Genomic DNA, 24,526 nt, shown 5'->3' with positions numbered 1-24,526 from the left:
AAAATAAAATTTCTTTGGAATACTGCAAGTGGAATACAAGAAAATTGAACAAGGGGGAGCTGTAACATTCCAGAGCTTATTGTATTTATATCAGTAGATTATTTCTTCCGCTACATGATAGCATTTAGATAAACTTAGATTTACAGACGCCATGCAATTTTCACAGCTTGCTAAAGCAAATCTCTGTCCTGAAATTGAGCTTCAAGATGGTCATTACCATAACATGCTGAATAGAGAAAATACATGCTAACTCATACTATCTTAAACAAAACTATAAATAACATAAAACCGACAGTAAGATACAGCACTAGGCATTATGCTAAGAATTTAGCTGCATGAATGTCTTAGAACTAAACACGAACTTGACTGATTTTGTATATCTTTTTTAACAAACTCAGGTTTCAAGAAAACATGCTAATTGGAATAGAGAAGTTACAAGGTAAAAACTGATAATAGCTGAAACATATAATGATAGCTAATTTTCTTTTCAAGATCTTCTTCAATATGAGGGAGACATCCTTTCTCCCAGTGGAGACTTTGATTATATTCAGTCACAACACTGACCCACCATGTAAGGTTTGCTGACTGAAATAAAACCTTTCAAACCACTTGCAGAAAACCGGGTTGTGATTTTCCTCACTTAGCACATTCACTTAACACACTTAATATATACACTAAAATAAAACTATTTCCTTTACTAATAGACTGCAACTTGACAAATTGATACATTTGTCAAGGCAGGACTACAAAAAACACAAGTTTTTCTAGGCTGACTGTTGGGGGTTTTTCATTATTTTCCCTCTAGTGGACAATGACCTACTTCCCAGTGTTGTAGTCCTTCATATGCAGCCTCACTATCGGTAATGTAACAGATAGTGGGGATTTTAGCTACATTCTGCTCTGCTGTTCAGATTAGTGTGTATTTCCCCTTTGGCTTGGAAACCTAAGTACTGCCTTAGTACAAAGCAAAAGGTTTTTGTAATGGCATAAAGTGCATAGCTTGCAAAAACAAAGCAGAGAAGGAAGAATTTGTCTTTCTACACTCCTGAAAAGGTGTTTCTTAAGTGTCAATATCCCTGCCCAATAAAAGCTGAAATACACAAGAGATATTTAATTTTCCTGCTAAGACTCAATCAGAGTAGGGATGTAAAACTTACATTTATAGAGTTAAGCAAATACACCTTACTTAGACAATGTAAAAAGTGTTGAGCTTCATCCAGACATGATCCAAGACTCCACCTGTGAAAAAGTGCCAGGATACTCTTCATGTTCAGAATGGGGGGAGGGGTTAATTGCATGGGTAGGTGACACTGACTTCCTATATGTATTTGCAGAAAAAGCCCTCATTTCTACACCTCCTATGGCTGAGATATATAAAGATTAATGGAAAAGACTCAAATTGAAGCAAGGAACTGACAAATTTGAAGCATGTGATTGGGTCAGGCAAGTTTATGGGACCTAGTAAGTGAAGTTTAGAGCTACTGTAAAAAGAAAAGTTAATGAACATTTCATACACACATTTCCATTCAGCCATCAAGTCAGTAATCAATCTCAAATTTAGTCCACTAGCAAAATATTATTATGACAAAACACAGAACTAGAATAACAAGTCAGCTGGTTCCATGTTTTCCAAACACAAATTTGTCATTAAAACAAAATGGGAACTGTAACTCAAAGAAGCCACTGTAACTCAAAGAAGAATCCCAGCCCAAATTCATTTCTGGATCACAAAATTTCAGTAGCAAGCCCGTGGAAATTACAAGGCTGTGTATTAAGCTGCAAAGCTAAAGCACCTTTTGTATACCAGTTAAGAGTAATCAAAACCTTAAGATAAACAGTGTTGTCCAAAAAACCTTCAATCCATCAAAATGTCCAACAGGAATCTTCAGCATGATAGAAGACTCCTGATTCAATTAAAGGTTGAGGCTGTTACTGGGACAAGAGCTGTGTGATTTGATTGGGTTAGTAAGAAAGTTTTACAGTATCAATCCTTTCCTTGCAGGTGAGAGTACAGAGAGGTATAGTTTTGTCTGTGTTAGTTATAAATAAGATGAAGACAAACTATAAACAAACCACCAAGAAAGAAGAACAGAGAGAACCCCCTACCCAATCACATCGACCACTTCGTGGAGCTCAGAGTCAACCATCATGACAAAGGAAATGGGCTCCCACAGATTATCGCTGGCTATGATCCTCACCTGCTCCAGACCATGCTTATCCAATGTGTACCTCAACAGCTTGGAAAAAAAAAGGAGAGCAAAGAACAGAGAGAAGGGAAAAAGAAAAAAAATGTTTTTCAAATTGTCAAAACTTTATATTGGGAAAGGCAGCATCTTCTTCAGCACTAGTTGAATAAACTACTATGCTTCAATTCATGTTTCTGCAACTTGGACAACTGTTACACAAAACAAAACATACAAAACTGTCAAGCACAAAGTGACTTCAAAGGACACCTTCTTCTTCTACCATACTGAATTCCAAAATACATGATAAAAGCAAAAATTTAAAATATTTTGTTCTTCTTACAGATACAAAAGTACAGATAAAGACAAAGCATATCACATTTCATGCAAGATACTCTATTTGCAGATCAGCCACTTAGATGTTACAGTGCTGTTAAGTAAACTACAAGATTGTGTGTGAACTTTCTGAACCTGAGCATTTGAAGGACAGACAGCTAAATATTATCTTTCACTAGGTCAGCAAGCAGTCTCTATGGTAGTTAGTACCTTAACGTCAGCATTGGTTGAGAAACATGGTGTTCTTATTTTGTACTAGCCTTAATTTCTTGATAGATAACAAAACCACTACATAGGAAAACCTAACAGTTCATTTTTTGTGATCAGTGGTGATGGGGAAGTTGGGGGAAAATCTGTATGACATCCAAGAAAAACCTCAGACAAAAATAACTTCCATTTTAAAGAACAACTAAAACACGTTCTAAAAGCCCAAACAAAAACAAGTATTCCTATCCTTGATTCTGCCAAGCTCTTAAAGAAACAACAACCGTACCCAGTCAGTGCATTCATTCTTCAAGCTGTATTGTCGTGGAAAACATTACTAAAACATTTCCTAATGCAACTGCTGGGCGGCAAGTCTTACCTAACCTAAGAGAATTTTAAAGTTGATTTTAGACCATTATGATTCATGTTTACAAACTCAACACATAGGAAAGCAGTTTCTTTATAAAATCCCCGCTTAACTGACTTGCTACAACCCTTGAACCATACATTCACTTAAACTATGATGAGCATATCTTACCCCCTTACATACATGAGTGGATAAATGATACATGAGTGACCACAAGAACATTCCTATCACAGTAAGGTTAACAACAGAGATAAACAAGTTAACAAATGGGACACAAGTAAGCAATTTCTATCTGCACGGGTAATTTCCACTGGGAATGTGTAATTTTGTGAAAATGATGTATAATATTGATAAACCAGAGTTTACAAAAAGAGCAAGAGCAGCAGAGTAAATTGCAAGAAGCAAGTAAAAAAGTGTATTATGGAACAAGAGTGAAGGCAAACAGTTGAGTTGACATTTGCTGAAACACCAACAGAAAAAATTGAGATAAACTGTATTAGTTTACAAACTTTGGAGGCTTGTTTTTATTTCTATGTTACTGTCAGTGCGTGCATTTCTAATATTATCTGTTATCAGAAATTAACCAAGAAACAAAAACTTCTAGCTCTAGTATATGACCAGAAAAATCTCAGCTGCAGCCAGAGAAAGTCCCAGAGTGATAAGTTCCACTCCGAAAGTTCAAGTTCACCCAAAATGAAAACCAGTTGCAGACCAAGAATCCAATCCTAAGGTTTTTCTGACTTGGAACATGCACATGCAGATTAGTTAGAAGTTTCCTGCCATTTGCTAGCACTAAGAAGCCTAAAACACAGCTCCTAAATGGACACTTGAAAGAAATTATAGAAGAGTGATAAGGTCAACTTACACATGTACTAAACCGAAAGAAGAGAGAAAGACAAGACTATCCATCACCACTGTACACAATGATGGAAAAAATGGAAACAGCTAGGAAGTATGAAATAAGAATATATGACTCTTGAAAATGGAGAGGAAGACTTACAGATAGGAAGCAATGTTTAAAAGGCCTCCCTTCTCCCACACTTACCCGACTACCTCAATAGCATCATTAAGATAGGGATCAACTATCATCTCTTTAGAGATGCTCCAATCTCCATCCGCAGCGATGATGCCAATGTTCCATAGACCCAGTCTGTCCAAAGAATGTCGAAGCACCTTAGTAACAGATAACACCACTTAAAGTACAGCCTTCATCAATGAGGCAACACGAAATTTAAGACTGAAAACAAGAACTTTGGAAGGAGTCAGTGGAAGCCTCTATTTACAGACCACGATGGATAAAAGTTCTCACTTCTCAAACAAGAGCTATGGTGGCAACTAAGATGAAGTTAATGGTAAGTATTTTTAAAACTGAAGGTTACCTCTGATATTGAGATGGTCATTACACAGAAATGGGCTTCTCAGCACTTGGATAACTTTTGACACCGTAAGTGCACACATAAACTCCACTTGAACACTCAACATACTGACTCCCTGGCACGTATGTAATTCATTAGACAAAAGTAATGGTTTTATCATTAATTCAGTCATATTAAACTAATCTAAAAATGACAGCTGGCTGAAATGTGGAAGTGGACACACCTCCCCAAGTGATCAGAAGCAAAAGTTGACCTGATCCACAAAAAAGTACATTAAAAAAACAAGGATTGAAGTTTTAAAATAGAAAAGACCTATCCATGCAGCTCTCTACAAGAACAGAAATCTCTGCCAAACACTGTCCTGTTCAAGTGAAGAGCACCTAAACAATTTTCCACTGCCCATTTTAATGAACAAAAAAAAAAAATCCTTGATGTTTTAAGGGTTTAATATTTAAGTTTACCCACTACTTGGTTCTCATGTTCCACTAACTTTCAAGGAAAACAATGAATAAACCTAGAATTGCATATTTACAACAAAACTGAGGGCAACCAGCTTTGAATTCAAACACGCCAGCAGAAAAGAATTCCTATTCTGTCTTTCCAGCTTCTCTTTACTATTTCACTGTTAAAGATGATAAACAGCTCACATTTGTCTGTGGAAATTCTTAGGTAAAATATACCCACACAAAATATACTAAGCCTTAATAGTTAAGAATGAACCACACTTATAGGAGGCTGGTACTATCTGAAAACTCAAACCAGAAATTAAAAAGAAAAAAAATTTTAAAAGTATATTTTCAGCAGCTTGCACATATAGCTGCATCTGAAAAAAACCCAGCCCACAGTCTAAAACATTTTTTTTCAATTTTAGATATAAAAGAATGATGCACTGTGTGCATGCATGCATAAAAAAGATTTTGCAACTTGTTTCAAAGATCAGCAGGCACGAACTCTCAAACTATTTCTTGTAATAGCCCTCTGGAAATGTGAAAAAGAAAAGGGAGCATTTCTCTTTTTCATGTAGTCAAGTAAGGATAGAAATAAAAGTCTAAGTGTTGATGACAATCAAAGCCTAAATCTAAAACTAATTAGGACATAAAACTTACTAAGAAGAAAAGTAGCAATGAAGTTCTATTCAGCTTTTTGAAACATTTGAAACACAAAGTCTACCAAAAGAAAAACGCATAATACTAGAAGATCCGAGCAATTTAAAGCATTTTAGCTACCTAGACACTCAGAAAAATTGCCTAACCACAGAGACAGTTCAGAAGAAGAAAATTTCCAAAATTTCAGAATTTCCATGCTGAAAGAGAAGTACCAAGGGCACAGAACTGCATGCACCCAAAACACACTCCACATATGCAGAACAGCTCCATCACACACAGCATTCATATAACTGAAAGAACAGGGTTTTCTTGAACAAGAATTTAGAAGCATTATAGTCTCCATTTCTTTCTTCTTTTTTTTTTTTTTTACTTAACATAATGAGTGCCTTAGAGGATGAAGTATCTAGAATAACATCTACAAGTAAAAATTTAGCCAGATAACTAAGAGCTTATCTGTGATGTATTTAACAGGAATTACAGAAAATGTTTGGTGTGCAGCAGTACATTTCGGTATATTGCCCTCTTGTGAAATGGCAGCCTGCAAACAGAACTATAGTGCTGATGAGAGAAGTGGTGCCAAGTGACACTGTAAGAGAATGAATGGTAAAATAGATGTTCAATAAAAAACCTCTTATCAGTTAACCTACAGTGGAAGAAGGGCCAAAACCTTTCAGTAAATACTTGGGTGATTTTATGGTCAAATTTTAAACTAAATATTCAGCTCTAGAAGCCAAATACTCAGTCCCAATTCAACAGTATTCAAAAAGCTATAAAGTAGAATGTTGCCCCTAGACTCAACAGTTTGTTCTCCATATTCTTTCTCGTCACATGAGCAAGCCAAGACAAGCAGACAAGAAAGCCTCAAGGTGACATGACACAGATTTGACATTGCTCAGCCTGAAGAAGAGAAGGTTTTGCGGTGATGTAATTGCTGCCTTCCAGTACCTTGAGAGAGCCCACAAGAAAATATGGAGAAGGACTTTTTACAAAAGCATGTAGTGACAGGACAAGGGGGAATGGATGGCCCCTGGAAGTGTTCAAGGCTTGGCTGAATGAGGTTTTGAGCAACATGGTCTCGTGGAAGGTGTCTCTGAGCATGGCAGGAGGATTGCAACTGGATGGTCTTTAAGGTCTCTTGCAATTCAAGCCATTCTATGATTCTCTGAGTCTTGTTTGCTTTTAAGAAGAGGTAATGCCATTGTGTCTTAGCCTCAAGCAAGAACAAGGGAAGGAGGAAAGCAGAAGCTTGTGCTTAAGATTTCACCACAAGACAATGTAACAAACAGAAGAGAGTTTTCCAAGCAGGGCAGGGGGCACTGCAGGAGCATTTAGCAGTGAGAAATATTATAGCTATCTTAAGGTTGGTTATGTGAAATACTGCGTTCTTCCAGCGTTTTAGGACAAAAGGTACTGAATTTTGCAAAGTTAAAAACACAAAGCCTTTACTGTGATTTAATAGCAATATTTCAGAGTACTGTAATCACAGAACTTAGCTACAGAATTTTAAGCAATACTAGATCTTGGACTTCTAGCTATATCCAAGCTGGTATAAAGACAATTTAAGTTTGTATGATAGTAGCATCAACTGAAGCTTCCATAAAAATTTAGAAGTTCTAACATTTAGCATACACTGACATGCCCAAAGTTCAAAGTAACAGTTTCAGACACGCAAAAGAAACAATCTAGATATCTGAACATATCTTTCCATGCATGCAACTACAAAAAAAAGAGTTCAGTAAGTGATACAGCTGCAGAATTAAGGTCCCTTTCCTACACAAATTCAGAAAAGCTAATAGTTTGTGTACGGTACGACAAGCACTTCACAGAAATAAGAAAAGAATACATACCTTAATGTATTTGCTACTAAATGCCCTTTCATTCCATATCTATAAAGAGAAAGTAAAATCCATTTAGAAAAATCAGGATACGTCAATGGAGAATTAAAAGATTTTATTTGTATATATGTAAGATTACAGAATCCATTAATCAACTCCATGGTTTCCGTGTGCTAGAGGGAAGTGCTGGTTGATTTTGTTATCAGCTTCTCTGGGGAAAATTCACTATGAAAGTTCATAGTGGGTGCTTGTTTATCTTTTCTCTAAAGTCTGCTGATTGCCTTCTTGCTGACAAGAATGCTAGAGCTGCTTGAGCTCTACAATGGCAGCAGTGTTACATTACCAATGGCTCTACAGTTTGCTAGGAATCACTGAGAAACACGTTGTGGCTCCAAGGTGTGGCCTAATGAATGGGCCCCTGTTCAATACATGGGCATAGGAGAGCCAGAATAACTAACATATTGAACAAAATCGATGAAGCTTACTGTTCTTTCTGATTTACACAGGACTACATCCAAGCTCGAACACAAAAGCATATTTTACGTAAACAGAAACAAAGGAGCTAATTTCTAAATTTTCCATCTTTTATGGAAAGATAGTTTAAGCTAAACACACCTCAAAATTCAAAAGCAGGAGTACTGATCTTCCGTTCTACCAAAGCCCCTGGCCTATAAAACACATAGGCAGAAACCTTTTTTCTTTCTTTTCTAACTGCAACGTGAACACTGTGACTCACATTCACCAGTAAAGGTTTAGCTTATGAGTAAATACAATTTATTTTTATATTTCTACATCTTCCTATAAATGCTAACAAGACACTTCAGAAATGAGCCAATCAAAACATTACTTAGTGCAAGGCTCATCTCATCATAAAGCAACTAGTGATACACAACATGTACTTATAGCAAAAAGAGTGGTAAAGACTAACAATGTACAACCATAATAGCATTGAAATTGTTTTGACAGTTTTGGAGCCTTCACAGACCTCTCACTGTTTCCCTGTATTTCAGATTATACCCACAAAGAAATGAGACAATATGTAATATCATCACATTGCCTGGGTAAGCAGAAATTACCTTTTCTTTGAAGGAGAGAATTTAGAAGGCTAATTACTGTGTCAATATTACTCTAATAAATGAAATGCAGAATTTACTTTCTACTCCAAGAACACAGGGCAGAGGAAAATGTAACAGCAATTGTTCTTCCTCTCCCTACAACTGAATTGCTGAAATATCCCTATGTTACCCGCAGGACAAGACTGACCCAATTGAAATAAGCCAGCAACATCAAGGGGGATGCATTCCCTAGGAGATACACCATCCCACATTGCAGCAAAAACATCAGAATTCTCAGGTATGGGAAACACAGTTTTAGAAGCTTTGTTCTGGAATGCTGAAGTGATTTTCAGATTTTCTGGACTTAAACCTCTCATATCAAAACATTTAAGACTCCAAAACAAGTGTCCAGTAAGTATAGGATTGATTTTAGAGGAATCCTAGACACACTTTCTTGGTCAAATAGTGAACTTGAAGAGTTTTTTCAGATTGTCTGCTTCTCTCTCTCATCTCCAATTTATGACATTTTTTTTTCCCAGACATTAATTCACTACTTCCATATATTGCACTATAAGACAACATAATAGTTGCACTGTAAAACATGAGCTTTTAACTACTATAAATGATTCAGGTAAAAATGCAAAAAGTTGTAGAGGACTGCTCCTCTGCAAAATAACAACCATACTTTATGCTAAGTCATGTTAGCTGACTTTCAAACTGTGTTAACTGATGCTTTTTGTTATGTGGTAACTGCTGGAAGGCAAGCAGAACAAACATGGAAGAAAAGGAAAAAGAACTCTCAAATTATTTGATAACTGTTTTAGAATTGGGAAGGCAGGAACCATTTGACACTTTTTTCTGCTTTAACAGCCATCATTTCAGGAAGACTGTAAACTAACACAACTACTGCCTTTCCCCGGGCAACAGTACAAGCCAAAACTGCAATTACGAAAAAAAAATTTCTCTTGCCATCCTCCTCCAGTCATCAACAATGAGAGACAGGACCAAGATTTTAGGAGTGAAGATAGATAAAATATACATAAAATACACAGGAGATTTTGCTTTACTGACCCCAATATAATCAATGTCCAAATCATGATACTGTTTTGCTCCTAATATCCAAGAAATAATATAGTAAGCAGTGATATCTGGATAGTCATAGGGCCAGTTTTCACCCTTCCCTATCCATCCTGGAAATGCCCAAGGTAACCCTGGAAAGAGAAGAAAAACAAATTAATAAGGTAAGTGGTTGGTTTACATTACTCAATAAGCTTAAAGAGCAAGCTGTAATTTGCTCTACCTGAAAAGAAGGAACAAATATGCACTTGAAACTGGCTTGGTTCCAGTGAAGACAATGAAACATAACTTCTCCAACTGCAGAGTATGGTCTAATACAAACTATGATCAAGCAATTAATAGCTGCTTTTTTAAATGAGCTAGGAAGCATTTGTTACTAGAGAACAACTGACTACATATAATTTGTCAATTTTATGGTACTAGCTCTAACTGGTTTAAAAATCCAAAGATTGTAGGATAAAAATTTACAAAGCTAAAGACAAAAGGGCCAATACAAAACATGACAAATTGTTTATCTCCTGAACATGAACTTAAGTCATGATATCTGATGATAACAGAAGGAGGAAGATTAGGATCATGAAAACACATTTCCAAGTCTCAGCTGTTCACTGGATCTTGTAACAAATAAGAAAAAACAAATTAATCTAACCAGATGTTGCTAAGCATCCAGCCAACTTGTATAAGATACCATAAGCTACTTTAAAAGTAAACCCTCCTTCCTTTATTAAGAGCTTGATGTGAGGGAAGAGGGATATTATTAATAATTACAATTAGTCATAAATAGTAGGCTTAACAGAATCTGACTGGCAAATCCTGCACCAAGCCTTGATTCATGGCTGGATATGATAAAGCTGCCTGGAAGGTGAGGGAATTAAGACACCTTTTAACCAGCAGACTTCTCACTTTGTTTCATGTGAAATACATCTGTATTTCCAAAATACAAAACTACATAGGGTTACACATTTGTATTGTCACAACACACACATAACTCACAATCAAAACAGGAAGAGAGGAAACTCCTCTTACAACTCAACTACACATGTAGGACATATCAGAAGACCAGAATCACTGCAGTGAAGAAGAGGGATGTGATTGGTTTGTAATAAGAACATTTAATCAAATGCAGTGTGTGTAAGATTTACATAGTTATGCTTGCAGTAACTTTGCTTTATCCCTCCTGAATTTTTTTACTCAATTATTCAGGAATTCATCTCTCATAATAACTCAGTCATGTTCATTGCTGCAATATACTAAAAGCATTAGTTACTTAATAGAAGCAAATTATGAGAGATTTGTTATCTTATGCTTCTTGTCAGGATGTTGTGCTACTGTAACAAGGTAAAATATGGCAAGCATCAAGAAAAGCTTAACAAATATTAGAGATTCTACTTTGTCTACTGCAACATCAAAACACCTCTCCATTAAAATGTTAACTAAGGGTCGGATAGGTAATTTAGTCAGGGGAATAAAAAGGCATTTAAATGTAAATGCTCAAAGCAATTTACCAATCAGTTTAATTTTGGGATTCCTCTTTTTAGCTTCTTTCATCAGCCACCATTCATAGCCCCGGAAGTAGTTCTCATCATTTTCATAGTGCATATGGGAGGGTTCAGTCCCATCTAGGAAGGAAAGAGGCAGCTCACAATTATCTTCTGTGTCATAAGCTGTTACACATCAAAGTTTGCTGCATTGCTCATTAACATAGTATGCAAGCATGTATCTCCAACATGGTTCACAAGTTCCTTGGCATGAGGTAAATGCAAGATTTGCTAACCTTGTTCTTAGCATATTAACTTAGCATAATTTTAATATTTTTTATTTTTAAGGGTTTTGCCTGCTTTTAACATCAGATGTACTTAACTATTAGGCATTTTCTATCCCTAGCTATGATAACACTAAATCTATATTTGCTATTGTCTCATATCTTGATACTAACAACCAATAGGAATGTTACAGCATTAAGATTAAGAGGAAAAAAAAATCATTATACAAGCAAGTTATCTCTAAACCAAAAAACAAACAAGGTTATAGTTTTTTTCTTCTGCACAAGGCAAGTCCAGGGAGAGAAAAGAAAGGAACTATCATGATTTTTTTCAATTACTGGAAAGAGGCTGTGGGTTTTTTTATTTTTACAACAAAATACTTTATAACTTTCACGGTGTTCTGTGACTGCAGGAAAACGTTTTGGAATTCAGTTTTGGAATTTCCTCAGGCAAAAGCAAACAAACTAGAAAGGTGCAAAAGAATCAGCGTTGCATGGGAAATCATTGCACACAAAAGTCAAGTATCAACTTGCATACATGACTGCAACAATTATGCAACATGTTAAATTGTCTGCAGAGACCTTTTCTAATGAAACTTTGTTTTAAATGAAGCCTGCTGAAACAGCACATTTCATCACAGAAAATAGGATTGATTTTTTTACCTTACTAACACTTGACTATATGTAAGTTTGTCAGGGACATAGAACAATTAGATTCCAAATTTAGGCTTCATATCACAAATGAATGCCTGATCAAACCTCTCAGGCCAGAAGAAGAGCTGCAGTCTAGTGTATTGAGATATATGCATCTTATTGTTCTTCTTTTCAAAACTGGACCATCACACAAGTATGTGACAGTCTCCTGAGCCAGCAGTAAGTGTTTGAAGAGAAGGTCTGTGCATGCCTCAAGAAGATTCCATCCCCCCACCCAGAAATTCATTACCAAGCTCTTAAACCCAGCATAGTACTTTTTAGCATGTTAATTTTTGTGAAGTAAACACAAGAATGAAAAACAGTATCTAACTATACAGAACACAGACATTACAGGGAAAAATGTGTATATATACAAATATATATATACACACAAGTATATATATATATAAAAGTATATATATATAAACATATATATTAAATATATATATATAACCACAAAATCAAATTCTATGTTCCCTGTTTACTAACTGTGTCTGATGTGGCCAGACTTACTTTAAGAAAAATACCAAAAAATACCAAAATAAAAAGATACACACCATAGTCTCTGCTTCTCAACTTTTGGTCACAACAGTTACTAAATAGCTCCTCCTGTATGTAAATATAGTAATATAGTAGATAGGCCAGGCAAATTACATCAAAACATTTTTATTTGCAACTCTTCCCAGGAAGAAAAAAATTCCTGCCTACTAGTGAAACATTGCAGCTAATTAAACCAAATAAATGTAACTGTTTCTGATCAGATGCCTTTGTATTTCATGCTTTTAAGACATAAAGTATCTGGTATTGCAAAACTTGTACCTGAGAAATGTTCTACAACTCAGAAACATACAATAAGGGGAAAAAAACAGAACTCATTTGCTCTAGAATGCAACCTATTAACCATATGATAGTGAGAGCTGCTTCCAGAATGTAGGTGTAAATGTCCCTTGTACAAGCCATTATGGATTATTGCAACTCAGTTCAGCTATCGCCGTGCCTCAGCTCCCTGTGCAGCACACATTACTTACAGCATCACTGAAACGAGGAGTTAAATGCTGCTCATGCAAAATCCATACCTGTTGACTGTGCATCACCTCCAATCTCTACCTTGAGAATATGTAAAGAAGCACCAAAATTTGGCTGTGGAAAAGAGAGACAGAAAAACAGACGGAATCCTGCTATTAACAAGAAGAATGGGATAAGTCAGTGTATAATTTTGAGCATGCTGAAAATGCATTTTTTTACTTTTTTAAACTCCCACTATAAATGTAATGAGAGATAATATAAATTTCTGCTTTTCAAAAGAAAATCCACCAGGATAAATAGCACACTGATCTTTAAAGAGTGTGCTGTTTAAACAACACTTCTCCACAACCATGCAGATTTTAAATAGGTTATGCTCAAGAAAATACTAAAGCACTACTAAAGCAGAACACAGAATATATGAGGAACACAGCAGTATTTTAATGTTATTAGAAGTCAAACTCGTTTTCTTTTAAAATCAAATTATTGAAGTCAGTATTTTTTATTCCTGTTTGTGAAGTGTTACACTGCTTATGTGAAAGAGCATGCATACAGGTCAGGAATAATCTGGAAACTACAGACAGATAGGCAAGAGAAGAAAAAACCCACCACACTGGAAAACAATTGGCTAGTCCACCATCCTCCTCCCCTGGCATCTGACTGCGGGAGCCACATTTAAAATTCAAGTTCATACAGGTAATTCTACTGCCAATATGTTCTTCCAGCCATTAGTGGCTTAAGAGTTACTCAAGCCAGAAGTTACAATTAATCATTATTTTAACAACCACTTGTAAGCTGGCCTCCTTCATGGAATGACCCAACTATAATTTTGGTATCTAAAAAAATGTTTAAGACATAGGAATGCAATTTGATTTTTAAAAAATGCTGCATACATTACATGTCTTTTGCCTTACAAGTCTGGGGGTTTTGTTTGCTTTTAACAGCAAAGTAACTATTTACAGTTTACCATTTCTCTTTTTGACATTTTTTTGTTTTAAACTTCTAACACATTTGTTCTCCCATTCATGAAAGTTGGCTGACACTAAAAGACAAGGAGAATGAGGCAAGGTACACCCCTCCCAAACAAGACAGTTTAAGAGGTTTTGGTAAAAGAGTACATTAAAAGTTCTTTGAAAGTCATGATCTCTCTAGGTTTACCACATGCCTAATCAGAACATTCGTATTAGTAACACACAGCTTTAGTCTCAAAAAAACATTACCTTTGATTCCCCAGGCACATATTACACCTTACTCTATCCCTGAAAATTAATTCTTTAAACTGCATGGTAAATTATTCCCCTCCAGCCATCTGGATTGCATTACTTGAAAGTGACATGACATCCTCTTCCAGCAGAGTAATTTACAGTGCCAAAAGCAAAACAAGCTATTAATGTCCAGTGCAATAAGCTTACCATATATTAAGTTGGGTAACTCTGCAGGTTACACTTGCTAACTAACACAGCTTACAAACCAATGAACTTCCTACACCTTCTAGGGTCACTGCAGTTGTACTTGAGACTAATTTGGAATAGATATGCTGTTACAAACCTGCAGTCTGCACAGTCATTTTTTTGCTATGTTAATCTATCTGTACTCCAAAAAAATCCAAACTGTCTCTAAGACCCCCTTGCTTCATTCACTATGAACAGCTAAACCCCTTTAGCCACAGAAACAACTTATGATTTAGCCCACACAGATGATCAAATATATAGTTAAACATATTTTTGAAAACATATTTTCAAAACACATTGTGGAAACGCAAAAGGAATTTTCACAACATGAAGGAACAGTCTCCTGAACAAAAACACCACGTAAAATTGAAGGTTCTGATAACAATCAGCACTAAAATAGACACTTTACAACATGGGATTTTGTCTGATGTCAAGCAGCATAGAATATACTATAGAAGTTCCCATATTACACAGTAAGAAATTCTGCATGAAATCAAATGTTATTGTAGCAGTGAAACCAACTTTACCTTGAACAGGTAATCTAAAATCTCAGAGCGATAAGGTTCTGGGTAGTTCACCAGGAGTCTAGATGTGGCCTAAAATGGAAAGAAAACAGGAAAATGTGAAACACAACTTTCAAATGTCTAACTGCATCCCAGGTTTTCATTCTACACCTTTCACAGAGCTAATAAACCCACAAAAATAATTATAGCACCAGGAACTCAGCTAAGCCCCTACATATCTTGTTTCTAAACCTCTAGCTGTGCCTTTCTGGTTTCACAGGTTGCAACTGCCTTGTACTCCAGTTACCTGGAATGTACTGAAAATACAGTCCAAAGAACAGAGAAACAAGGAAATCACACGACTTTATGACAAGAAAGAGGCAGCTCCCTCCCAGCACCATTTCTCCTGCTCTACTCAACTCTCCCTGCTTTGGTCACCATATGCCAAAGCAAGGGGGCACACAGGCGGGAGGCCAAAGAAAGCATCTCAGCAGGTCGAAGATGGGATAAAAGCTCCGGGAATCTCAAGGCTCTGCTACCTGGACCACAGGAAATACGACGGGCGGCTGGCTCGTCCAGCATTTTCAAACGCAGGCACTATTAAGAACCTCTACATAAAAACCCATTCCGGCTTAGCTGTCCTCCACCAGCACCAGGACACGGCTGGCCCTGGGCACCCCGCGAAGCCCCGGCGCAGGCGGCCGGAGGGCTGGACCAAAGCGGAGCGCGGCTCCCTCTCCCCGCAGCGGGAGCACGGCCCGCACCGCTCCCTGAGCGCCTCCGGGCCTGCCCCGCCGGGCCCCGCTCACATCGTGGGGCTGTCCCCACACCCCGCCAGTCCTCAGGGCCCCGCTCCGCGACACGCCCCGCCCAGACCCCGCCGAAGCCACCAAACGCTCCCACTGACGGGATGCCCAGCGCAGGTGTCCCTTGCCGTGCCGAGGAGGGTACCAGCACCGCAGCCCCGGCAGAGCCGCTCACCCCGCCGCCGCTGACAGCCCCGATCCCGTCGAACTCCCTGCCCAGCCCGTTGGCATCGTCCAGCACGTAGGTGGCCGCCAAGAGCGGAGCGGCACCGACCCTGGGGGGCCCCGGGCCGCAGCTGCAGGCAAGCAGGATCGTGCCCCAGAGCAGAGCCGCGCAGCCCATCCCGGCCCAGCTCCGCTCCCGCCGCGTCCCGCGGCCGCCCCGTCCCTGCAGCGCCTCCGCACTGCCCGGCAACGCGCGCACCTGACCCCGGGGCGGGGCGGCAGCGCCCGGCACCGCCCAGCGCCGCCATCCTGCTCAAAGGAAAGGAGGGCGGGACGGCTTCCCCGCCTTTATGGGCACCCCGCCCGGCTGAAGGCTACAGCTGCCATTTTGAGAAAGGGCAAGGCTAGCTGGCGAGGGGCGCGTCGCCATGCTGGAGTTGGGCACCGAGCAGCGAGTGGAGCCATTGCGGGCCTGTCCTGAGTGTGGGAAAGCCGCATGGCTGTGAGGCGAGGCGGGCTTTGTGTGGGAGCGCGGCGGGGGCGGCGTTCAGTGCAGTGTGAGCAGCCGCGCCTAGGGGACAAGTCAAGCTGACAGTCTTTTTCGGGGACTGTAACTCTGCTTTTTGGGGCCTCCGGCAAGGCACGATACTTGTTCCGGGCGAAGAACGGCGTTTCCTAGCGCGTCTTTCATTTCCAGGCCCTCCCAGCCAGTTTCCTGGTTTTGCGCCACTCTCAGGCTGCCACCCAATGCCCCGAAGGGTCGGCACGAAGCGGCGCTTTGAAGCAGCACATTGCAGCGCGCCGTGACAAGGATCCTGGGGCGCCGCAGGGGCAGGTGCTGGGAGCGGCTCCAGGCCCTGCCCGCAGAGGTTGCCGGCAGCGCCGCGCCCTTCCCGGGGAATCCCAGCTGGCTGCGGTTAGATCCGCAGCTCCGTCAGCAGGACCCCAGAGAGGGATGCTGAAAGTTGGGGTGAAATGATGATGGGCTGAACGTGCCTGTTTACGCCGTCAGGGGTGCGCTGTAGGGCAGCCGCGTCGAAATGAGAGCAGCCGAGCTGGTGCTGAGCCGCACGCCAAAAATTTCCGTGGGGATTGCCGGGGTGTTCACTCAGACTCCGGCTCGTACAAGCATGCGGCTCGGAGGAAAAGTAACCCGGAGATCAGCTTGATTATCGTATAAGCATTCGTAATGGGGATCTCTCTTGCCTGTTGACCTCAGCATTTCATAAGAGATGCTTCATGTGCCTGAAGGAGGAATGAGCCCTGAGGAGATGCAGTGGCTAAAGCCCTGCGTTGTGTAAGAGCTGTGGAAAAGCCCCGGTTTTGCACGCATTCTAACCATAAAGAATGTCCGAGGCTCGAATAACAGCATTCTTATTGTCACTGTGTCTCTGCCACTGTCATTGAGATATCTAATGTCTCAGTGATGACATTACTTGACTGACGTTTCCTGTTTATTTCTTTTTAAATAACAATACCAAGCACTCACAAAACATTTTGCACTTTACAGCAATATCGAGTATTAGCTAATGAGCCTGCTCACACCCAAATGAGCTGTATGACACCATTATTACATGCAGATGGTCAGAATGACTTCCTCAGGGGTATCGTGAGTCAGTGCCAGAGCTAGCATTATGCTCCTGGTCCTATTTCACATTCATTCCAGCAGACTGTAGAGCTTTGCACACCTGGAAGGTTTGCAAAACCATTATGAATTATTAATTGATTCATTTTGATAGTTTAATTGATTAATGCATCATTTTATTTCAGGCTTCAGCTGTGAAATTCAGTCTCTTATTCCATCATGAGGTCCTAAAATTGTCAGTTTTTAAAATTTGTATTTGCAATCCTGTGATGTGCTGAGTGCCCACCCTTTTCAGTTGGTACAGGAAAGCGTTCTCATAATCTGTTTTGGTGGAAGGAAAAGGCTATTTGGTGTGGCTCTGTCAGCTTTCATTCTGCATCTTGGCCTTGTGTTGAACCATTTTTTTCTTTACACTGACAGGAATGAGAAGAAGGTGTCTCCAAACTATGGGCGAAAAATGGAGAGGTGAAAGAAGCAGTGGGAGGAACAATGAATTCCATAGGAATTCCACTAATTGACATAGACTCTTACTCAAGACTGTCCTTCATGTCTGGATTTAGAGGAAAAAGAACAGAGACACGAGGAAAAAGAAAAATGAGGAGGGTATACATTAGAAGGGGGTATTACACATTTTGGGAAGTTCGTACCTCTCAAGTGCCTCAGCCAACGAGGAAAGAGAGAGCAAAATGTCGCCAGGAAATTAGGATAAAAAGGAGGCTGCATCCCCTAACAATTTGGAGAGACCCCATGGGGAATGCCCCATAATCTCTCCCTTTATTGAAATAAAGTTACAGGACTCCTCTGTCTTCTTTTTGGATATAAACCTCTGATGTTTGTGGATTAATTTTCCTGACAACACCTTTGTTCATGGACCCTTTGTAAACTCAAATTTAAACAATAAACTTATTGAGGACTTACTCATTGCTTCTTTTCTAGATGAGATCATTTCCCACTGTTAAAGCTTTTCTGTTTTAGGGTTGGGGTATTATGCTAATAATACCTGTTGGTTTTGGATGACTGATCCAAGATACTGTGTATGCCTAGATCTCACAATAACCCTGGAAAAAAATTGTGCTGCTTACATCAGAAATTAAAGTTTTGCATACGGACGCAATTAAGAATTTATTTTAACATACAGCTTTACTTCCAGAATACATAAAAGGCATCATCTCCTCTCTTGCTTCCTTTTATCTTTCAATTCTGCTGCTATCACAGCAAAGAACTGTAGAAATGTTCCAGTTTTGTTTCTCTATTTCTAATAATTATAAGAACTGTTTTTTTCTTTAGCAAAGTGTAGGAATGCTCAACAAAACACCAGAACCAGCATACTGGACACTTAGTAGGTACCATGTTAGAAAAAAGCACATGGAAAGTGATGAAACAGGTCTTCATCTAATGACTTTTCTCTTAGTGAAAATGAAGGTGTGACTGAAATTTATTTTAGAAATTTATCTAAGCAAGTGCTCTTCCATTCACCAAACAGGCAGGGGCTATTGTAACAGTTTGAGAATGGCCACAGGTATTGGATAGTTTAGGCTTCATGTAACAATCAGATCAGTAAAAAACTGGATGAAAAGGTCACACTGACTGAAAAAAAGGAACCAAATCTCTGCATACAGTGGTTAAATATTATGGAGCTGCCTGGCATTCTCAAGGAAGTCAGTATGCCCCTATTTTAGAACTTTTCAATTTGTTCTCTTTCATTTCTCCTTAGCATCTGAATCATCAAACTGGATAGTTTTGGTGTTACTCAACAGATGGACATCTCAAGTGAAATTGTACTCATTTCTTAAAGAAGAATTGTATTGTTCCAAACAGAATTTAAGAAAAAATACAATAATTTATTCAGATCACAGAGGGGGGAAAGAGCCATGCTCATGTAACAACTTTCCACCAGTCTAATTGAATAGAATTATCTGTGAAAAGAATCACTACCCTGAAAACTGCAGCCAACATCAGTGTCAGTTTATATAAAAATACATAAATGTGTAACCTGTCACAGTGCATGAAATGCTATTATCCTTTGTTAACTAGAGCTATTCATGGACTTCTCATAAATTCTGAAAATACTTAATTCTTTTTCCACAAACTCCTAAAGTCATTGTAAAACTTTTTTCTCAGGTGGATTCTTATTTGACTCTGTGATCAGTTTGTAGAGAAAGGCAGGTGAGGTCCTTCAGCTGACAAAAAACATCCACATTTTGAACTTATACAAGTAAACACAAATCAAGCACAGCATTTTATTTTTTTATGAAGTCTCTAAAAGTATTCCTATATCTACTGAGGTTCTTCCATCCTTTGTTCATCTTTTTTTTCTCACGGGTTAACTTAGATTAACAAGGAATTGGGGACAGAAAAAAAAAAAAGGAAGCAAAACCAAGAGATGTGTGAACTGCTGCCTGTTTATCTAAGAGCAGCTTCCTGTCTCTGTATCTGATCAAGCAGAAGCAGACACTTTTCTTAGAAGCAGATGCAGGTTACACTGCCAATGGCATAACGGGAATCACTGCTCAGGGACACGAGGCGGCCAAGGTAAGTGCTCAGGAGCCTGGGACAGGTTTCAGCATTCTGGGACAGGTTTCAGCCAAGCTCTCCCTAATGGGATGCTGACATCATACATCTGAAAGAAGGGACACAAAAGGGGCTGGAAAAGGTTGCTTTGGGAGAAGGATTGTTTCAATCTCAGCGCAACCAAAACGTGAGACATTAAAGATTGTACTAGGAAAGACATGCCTAGGATTACGAAAGAAAACTTGATTCATTGCTATGATCAAAACACTGTTGATTACAAAAGGGGGGAAGAATGAAGAGGAACTGTATTTGGGAGTGAATTTTTAACATTTTGAGCTGTCCCATCACTGCAAAATGTGCCTCAGGCCTCACAGAGAGTTCCAGTAATTCTTCTATTAGTGTTCTCCAGTATTTTCAGGCCCTGTTAAGATACCCAGTGGTATTTTTATAAATGAATATGCAAAATGCTTAAAACTTAGCAGAAAAATAAGCTCTGGTAAAAGTAGCTTCTTTGAATACCATGTATCATGTATGTGAAAATATATTGTACATCTTTCTGTATGCATAGAGGAAAACACGATGCGCTTAATGATAGAGCAAAATAATACTTGTCTGCATGGCCTACATTCTAAAAAAAATGTGGGGTTTTTTCCTTTTTGCTCACATTAAGTGAATGTTTATGCTCAATGAAACAGTTTCTAAAGTATATCTTTAAAAGGCTGGGCCCTTTTAGACCTGTTTGAGCCTCTACAGAATCTGATGGAGACCTATGGGTGAAATTTAATGTTGCATGAGGAAAATTGCTGTTAATTTTAAGCAAAAAAGGCCATGTTTCTGAAAGGCGTATTTCAACTCTCCTAAACTGTGAAGTTTTTCAGAATTGAGATGTAAGATCTGCTCGTTAGGTAAAAAGAATTAGCTATGGAACATCCCCTGTACTTGAAGAACTCAATTTGGCAATAGAACTTATTTTGAGAACACAGAGCAATCTACTTTGTTGAAATAGCTTAAAGACAAAAAGGAAAACAATCTATCTTTCCATCTTATGATTGATATACAGCGTCACCAGTACAGCAGCTACTGCAGCAGCTCACACAGCATTGTTCCCTTCTTCCCTTACAAAGTTTTTTACAGATAGGAGTATGGAATATCCTTTTGTATTTAAACTTATGAAAGTTTAACTTTGTACTTTGCAACTTTCAAAATGTCATAAATGGAGAGACCACATAAAGTTCTCTGTGAACCTGAAGAAGATGCTGTAGAAATGTGTTGATACAAATACAGTGTATAATGACTACTTTTCATTACAAAATCTCACAGGGTTCCTTTACAGGCTTGTTTGCATACAGCACTTGAAGCATAATGTTTGCTAGTCCATTTCTCTAATTTTTTTGTCTTACTGACTCTTCAGAATTCCTGTACGCTAGGTTTTCTGTAGCAAAATGACAGAGGCAGGAATTATGGTAATAATTGAAAAACATGTCTAAAAAAAATTACTGTTAAGAATTTTTATGGTCTTTTATTTGAAACATCTGATACCAAAACAAGTCTAAAATAAGCCACAAGTATATAGAATTAGCCATAATAGGTTTGGACCGTGAAAGTCAAACCATTAGACCATATCATTAAACCAAAATTCTTTGATGGTTAAAAAAAAAATATCACTGGGGAAAATAATCAAATGTTGTTTTTAGGATAGCTGTAAGCCAATACCATCCTCCTAGGCAAAGCCAGCAGGTGTGCTCAGTAGCAGAGAGAAAACCGGGAATGCTTCACATCATGCATTCAGGTAAGAAAAAAATCATTACAAAGTCCTAATTATGAAAAAAACAACTCAGCAAGAAAGTGTGATGTGGCCTACTTCCTCTGAAATAAGGCCCCAAGCAATTTGAGTGAAATGTGTTGTAATCAGTGCAAAGTGGTGCATTCTGCTTTTATATCTCTGTGCAAGAAACTGCAGCATGCCTTGTCCTAGGCTTCATTTGCTGGTTTTTTGACACACTTAAGTATAGGTCATCAATACATGATGGCTTCTCTTGAAGTGTGTCACTCATGACACACTTCTCGTTATTGCCGTCATTGAAAGCATGTCCTCATGTAAGTACCATCAATGTGTCATCAAAGTTTGACATGGATTGCCTGGCAATGCCGCAGGCCTCCAGGGCTGTGTTCAAAGGAGCAGAGGAACATACTGGTTAAGAAGAAAAGAAAGCAATGGGGTACAGTGACTTGTGATTATGAAGGACAGAAAAAACTTTCTGAGGTGACAATTTTCATGTGGTCTCAACTCACTTCTTTGAATTTCATTTTTAGTGTCCCAGCCTGCCATTAGCCAATTATACTTTCAGATATTAATTCCTTAAGGCAGATGGCAGAAGAGCAAAGTAAAGTCTTGCCCCAAAGAACATGTGGTTTATTCAGATAAGAGCAACGTAAGGACAAGTGTTTTACCTTATCATAAGATCAACAGAGCAAAATTCTTCAAAAAATGAGCTAAAATGAAAAAGCTGAAAAAAATCCAAGTGGTACAAGGAAATTGGCGTGTTGGTCTAAGAGTAGATACAAAAGAATCTGTTGTAGGTAATAAGAGAGAAGTTGGGATCTTACAAGGATAGTGAGTCTGTAATACAACAAGTTAACAAAAGAGAAAGAGTTTATGGGGGAGGGAGAAGGAATTCCAATTTCTCAGTCACGAGACCAGGAAACACTGCCTCATACACTTGCTGCATTACACACATGCTTCTGAAAGGGCATGTTTCCGTCTTTGACATGAAGAGACCTGTCACAGGAAAAGAGATGCTAAAGTGTGATTAGGAGAAGAGGTAGGTATTTTATCTTTGATTCATCTGGTCTGGCTGCATACATTTGATTTCTCTTTGGTGAGAAGTGGGTCACAAAACCCTGGGATCCAATTTCTAGAGCTAGATTTTTATTTTGTGATACTTACCTGTACTGCTAAGCTTAGAATGCCTTATTTACTGTGTGGTTTTATGAAACCAAGTTGAAATGCAGACATCTTATGCTTGTCTTAAGTATAGACACTGCATTTTTTTTAAAGTAGTCATCATGTTGATAAGGTTCCTCAATGGACCAAATTAGCAAGTCCTTCTCAAGAATTTTCTTTGGCTTTCAAGCTTGTGAATGAGTTTAGGTCTAGCTGATAATTTAGGCAACTTGATCAAATAAAGCACTGGCAGGTGAAATTGAGTATGTGTTTTCTGGGTAGTTTTGTCATTGTTCCTTTTTTTTATGAGTAATAACGAAAGAGGCTTTTTTGCGGACAAGAGATCAGTATAATAACCTCTCAGCACAGATGACAAACCTGGTTTGGGTTTTTCTGATAAACCCACCAACACATAAACCTATAAAAAACTGATTTTTTCTTACCACATGGTAAAGTTTCTGCACACAAGATGTTTTCAACTTCAAACACACACTGGAGTTCTTTCCCACATGAGAACAGTTGTAGATGTGCTGTCTTGCAACCTACTCATTTTTCAGCCTCTTCTCCTCTGCTGCAGGCTCAAAGCACAGATCAGCTATCACAGCAGTCTCTCAAGCAGTTAGTGTATTTGGCAGTATAACTGGTCTGCAACCAATATTTTCCATTCTTGTATTTTCTTGAACATAACAATTAGTTCTCTAGAGAAGGGAACTGCCAAGTGTCAGAGCTGTGATACTATCAGTGAGTACCAACTGTCTCAGAACTACAATTGTACACCCTTTCTTACCCTCTCTTCACACTTTCTAAAGGTCAGTTCATCTCTGTGTTCTTAAGGCTCACATGTGCAACACCTCCAGTCCCACTGCTTTAATCAGGGCTGCCATTTTACTGATATTTTCATGTTGAAGCTTCCTGGAAATTACTAAGAAAAGTTTAATTGCTAATGGCTTTATAACTTCATGCATCACAGCTGCAAATTTTTAGAGGCAAGAAGTGTTAATGAAAAACTCTGCTCAGTCTCTACCTCACATGTTCAAAGGGACACCCAGCAGATTGTCATGTGCATGCAGGAATCCAATAGCCAGGCAGGTTTCACACAAGGGTTTCTGGTCCATGCAGTGAGTCTCACTGGAGCAGCACACTTGATGGCAAGTTCATGTGGGATCACATACAAAGGAGGAGAGAGGAAGCAGAGATGTGTGAGGATGCAAACAAGACAAGAGTGATTTGCAATACAGAAGGGTACCAGACACACATTTTCCCCTTCTGAGCAGATCCAAACATCCAGTGGTACCTGAATCCCTGTATTTCTATCCTTGTCTCTCCATTGCCTTAGGGGGGAGGAGGTCGTTTGAAATAAGAAATCTGCTGTATTCATGCCCAAAGCAGTGCTTACCACAATAATAGAAAGTGCACTTCTGTTTTTTTATTTGTGGTCCACTTTCTCACCTCCTTTAACTCTCCCACAAGAGAGACCCAGGATTTGCAGAACTGCACCCCACTCCTAGGAGAAGTGTCTTAACTACTCATCCTACTTCTGCTGT

The 24,526-nt window shown here is 38.9% G+C and overlaps 1 protein-coding gene across 1 annotated transcript in view; it reads right to left on the bottom strand.

Moving 5' to 3' along the window:
• GALC (galactosylceramidase) overlaps window positions 1-16,094 on the bottom strand; it is a 30,981-nt gene extending 14,887 nt beyond the window's left edge. Inside the window, exons 1-7 of the mRNA XM_084207162.1 lie at window positions 15,953-16,094; window positions 14,996-15,064; window positions 13,071-13,134; window positions 11,045-11,158; window positions 9,534-9,673; window positions 7,420-7,458; window positions 2,107-2,237 (exon numbers count right to left, since the gene is read on the bottom strand). Of these exons, the coding sequence (XP_084063288.1) occupies window positions 2,107-2,237; window positions 7,420-7,458; window positions 9,534-9,673; window positions 11,045-11,138 (404 nt within the window). The 5' untranslated portion in view covers window positions 11,139-11,158; window positions 13,071-13,134; window positions 14,996-15,064; window positions 15,953-16,094. The remainder of the gene's footprint in view (window positions 1-2,106; window positions 2,238-7,419; window positions 7,459-9,533; window positions 9,674-11,044; window positions 11,159-13,070; window positions 13,135-14,995; window positions 15,065-15,952) is intronic.
• Window positions 16,095-24,526: the final 8,432 nt, after the last annotated feature.

This window comes from Fringilla coelebs, assembly GCF_963513975.1.
Source record: "Fringilla coelebs genome assembly, chromosome: 6".
Classification (NCBI taxonomy): Eukaryota; Metazoa; Chordata; class Aves; order Passeriformes; family Fringillidae; genus Fringilla; species Fringilla coelebs.
This window is presented reverse-complemented; position numbering and strand designations above follow the sequence as displayed.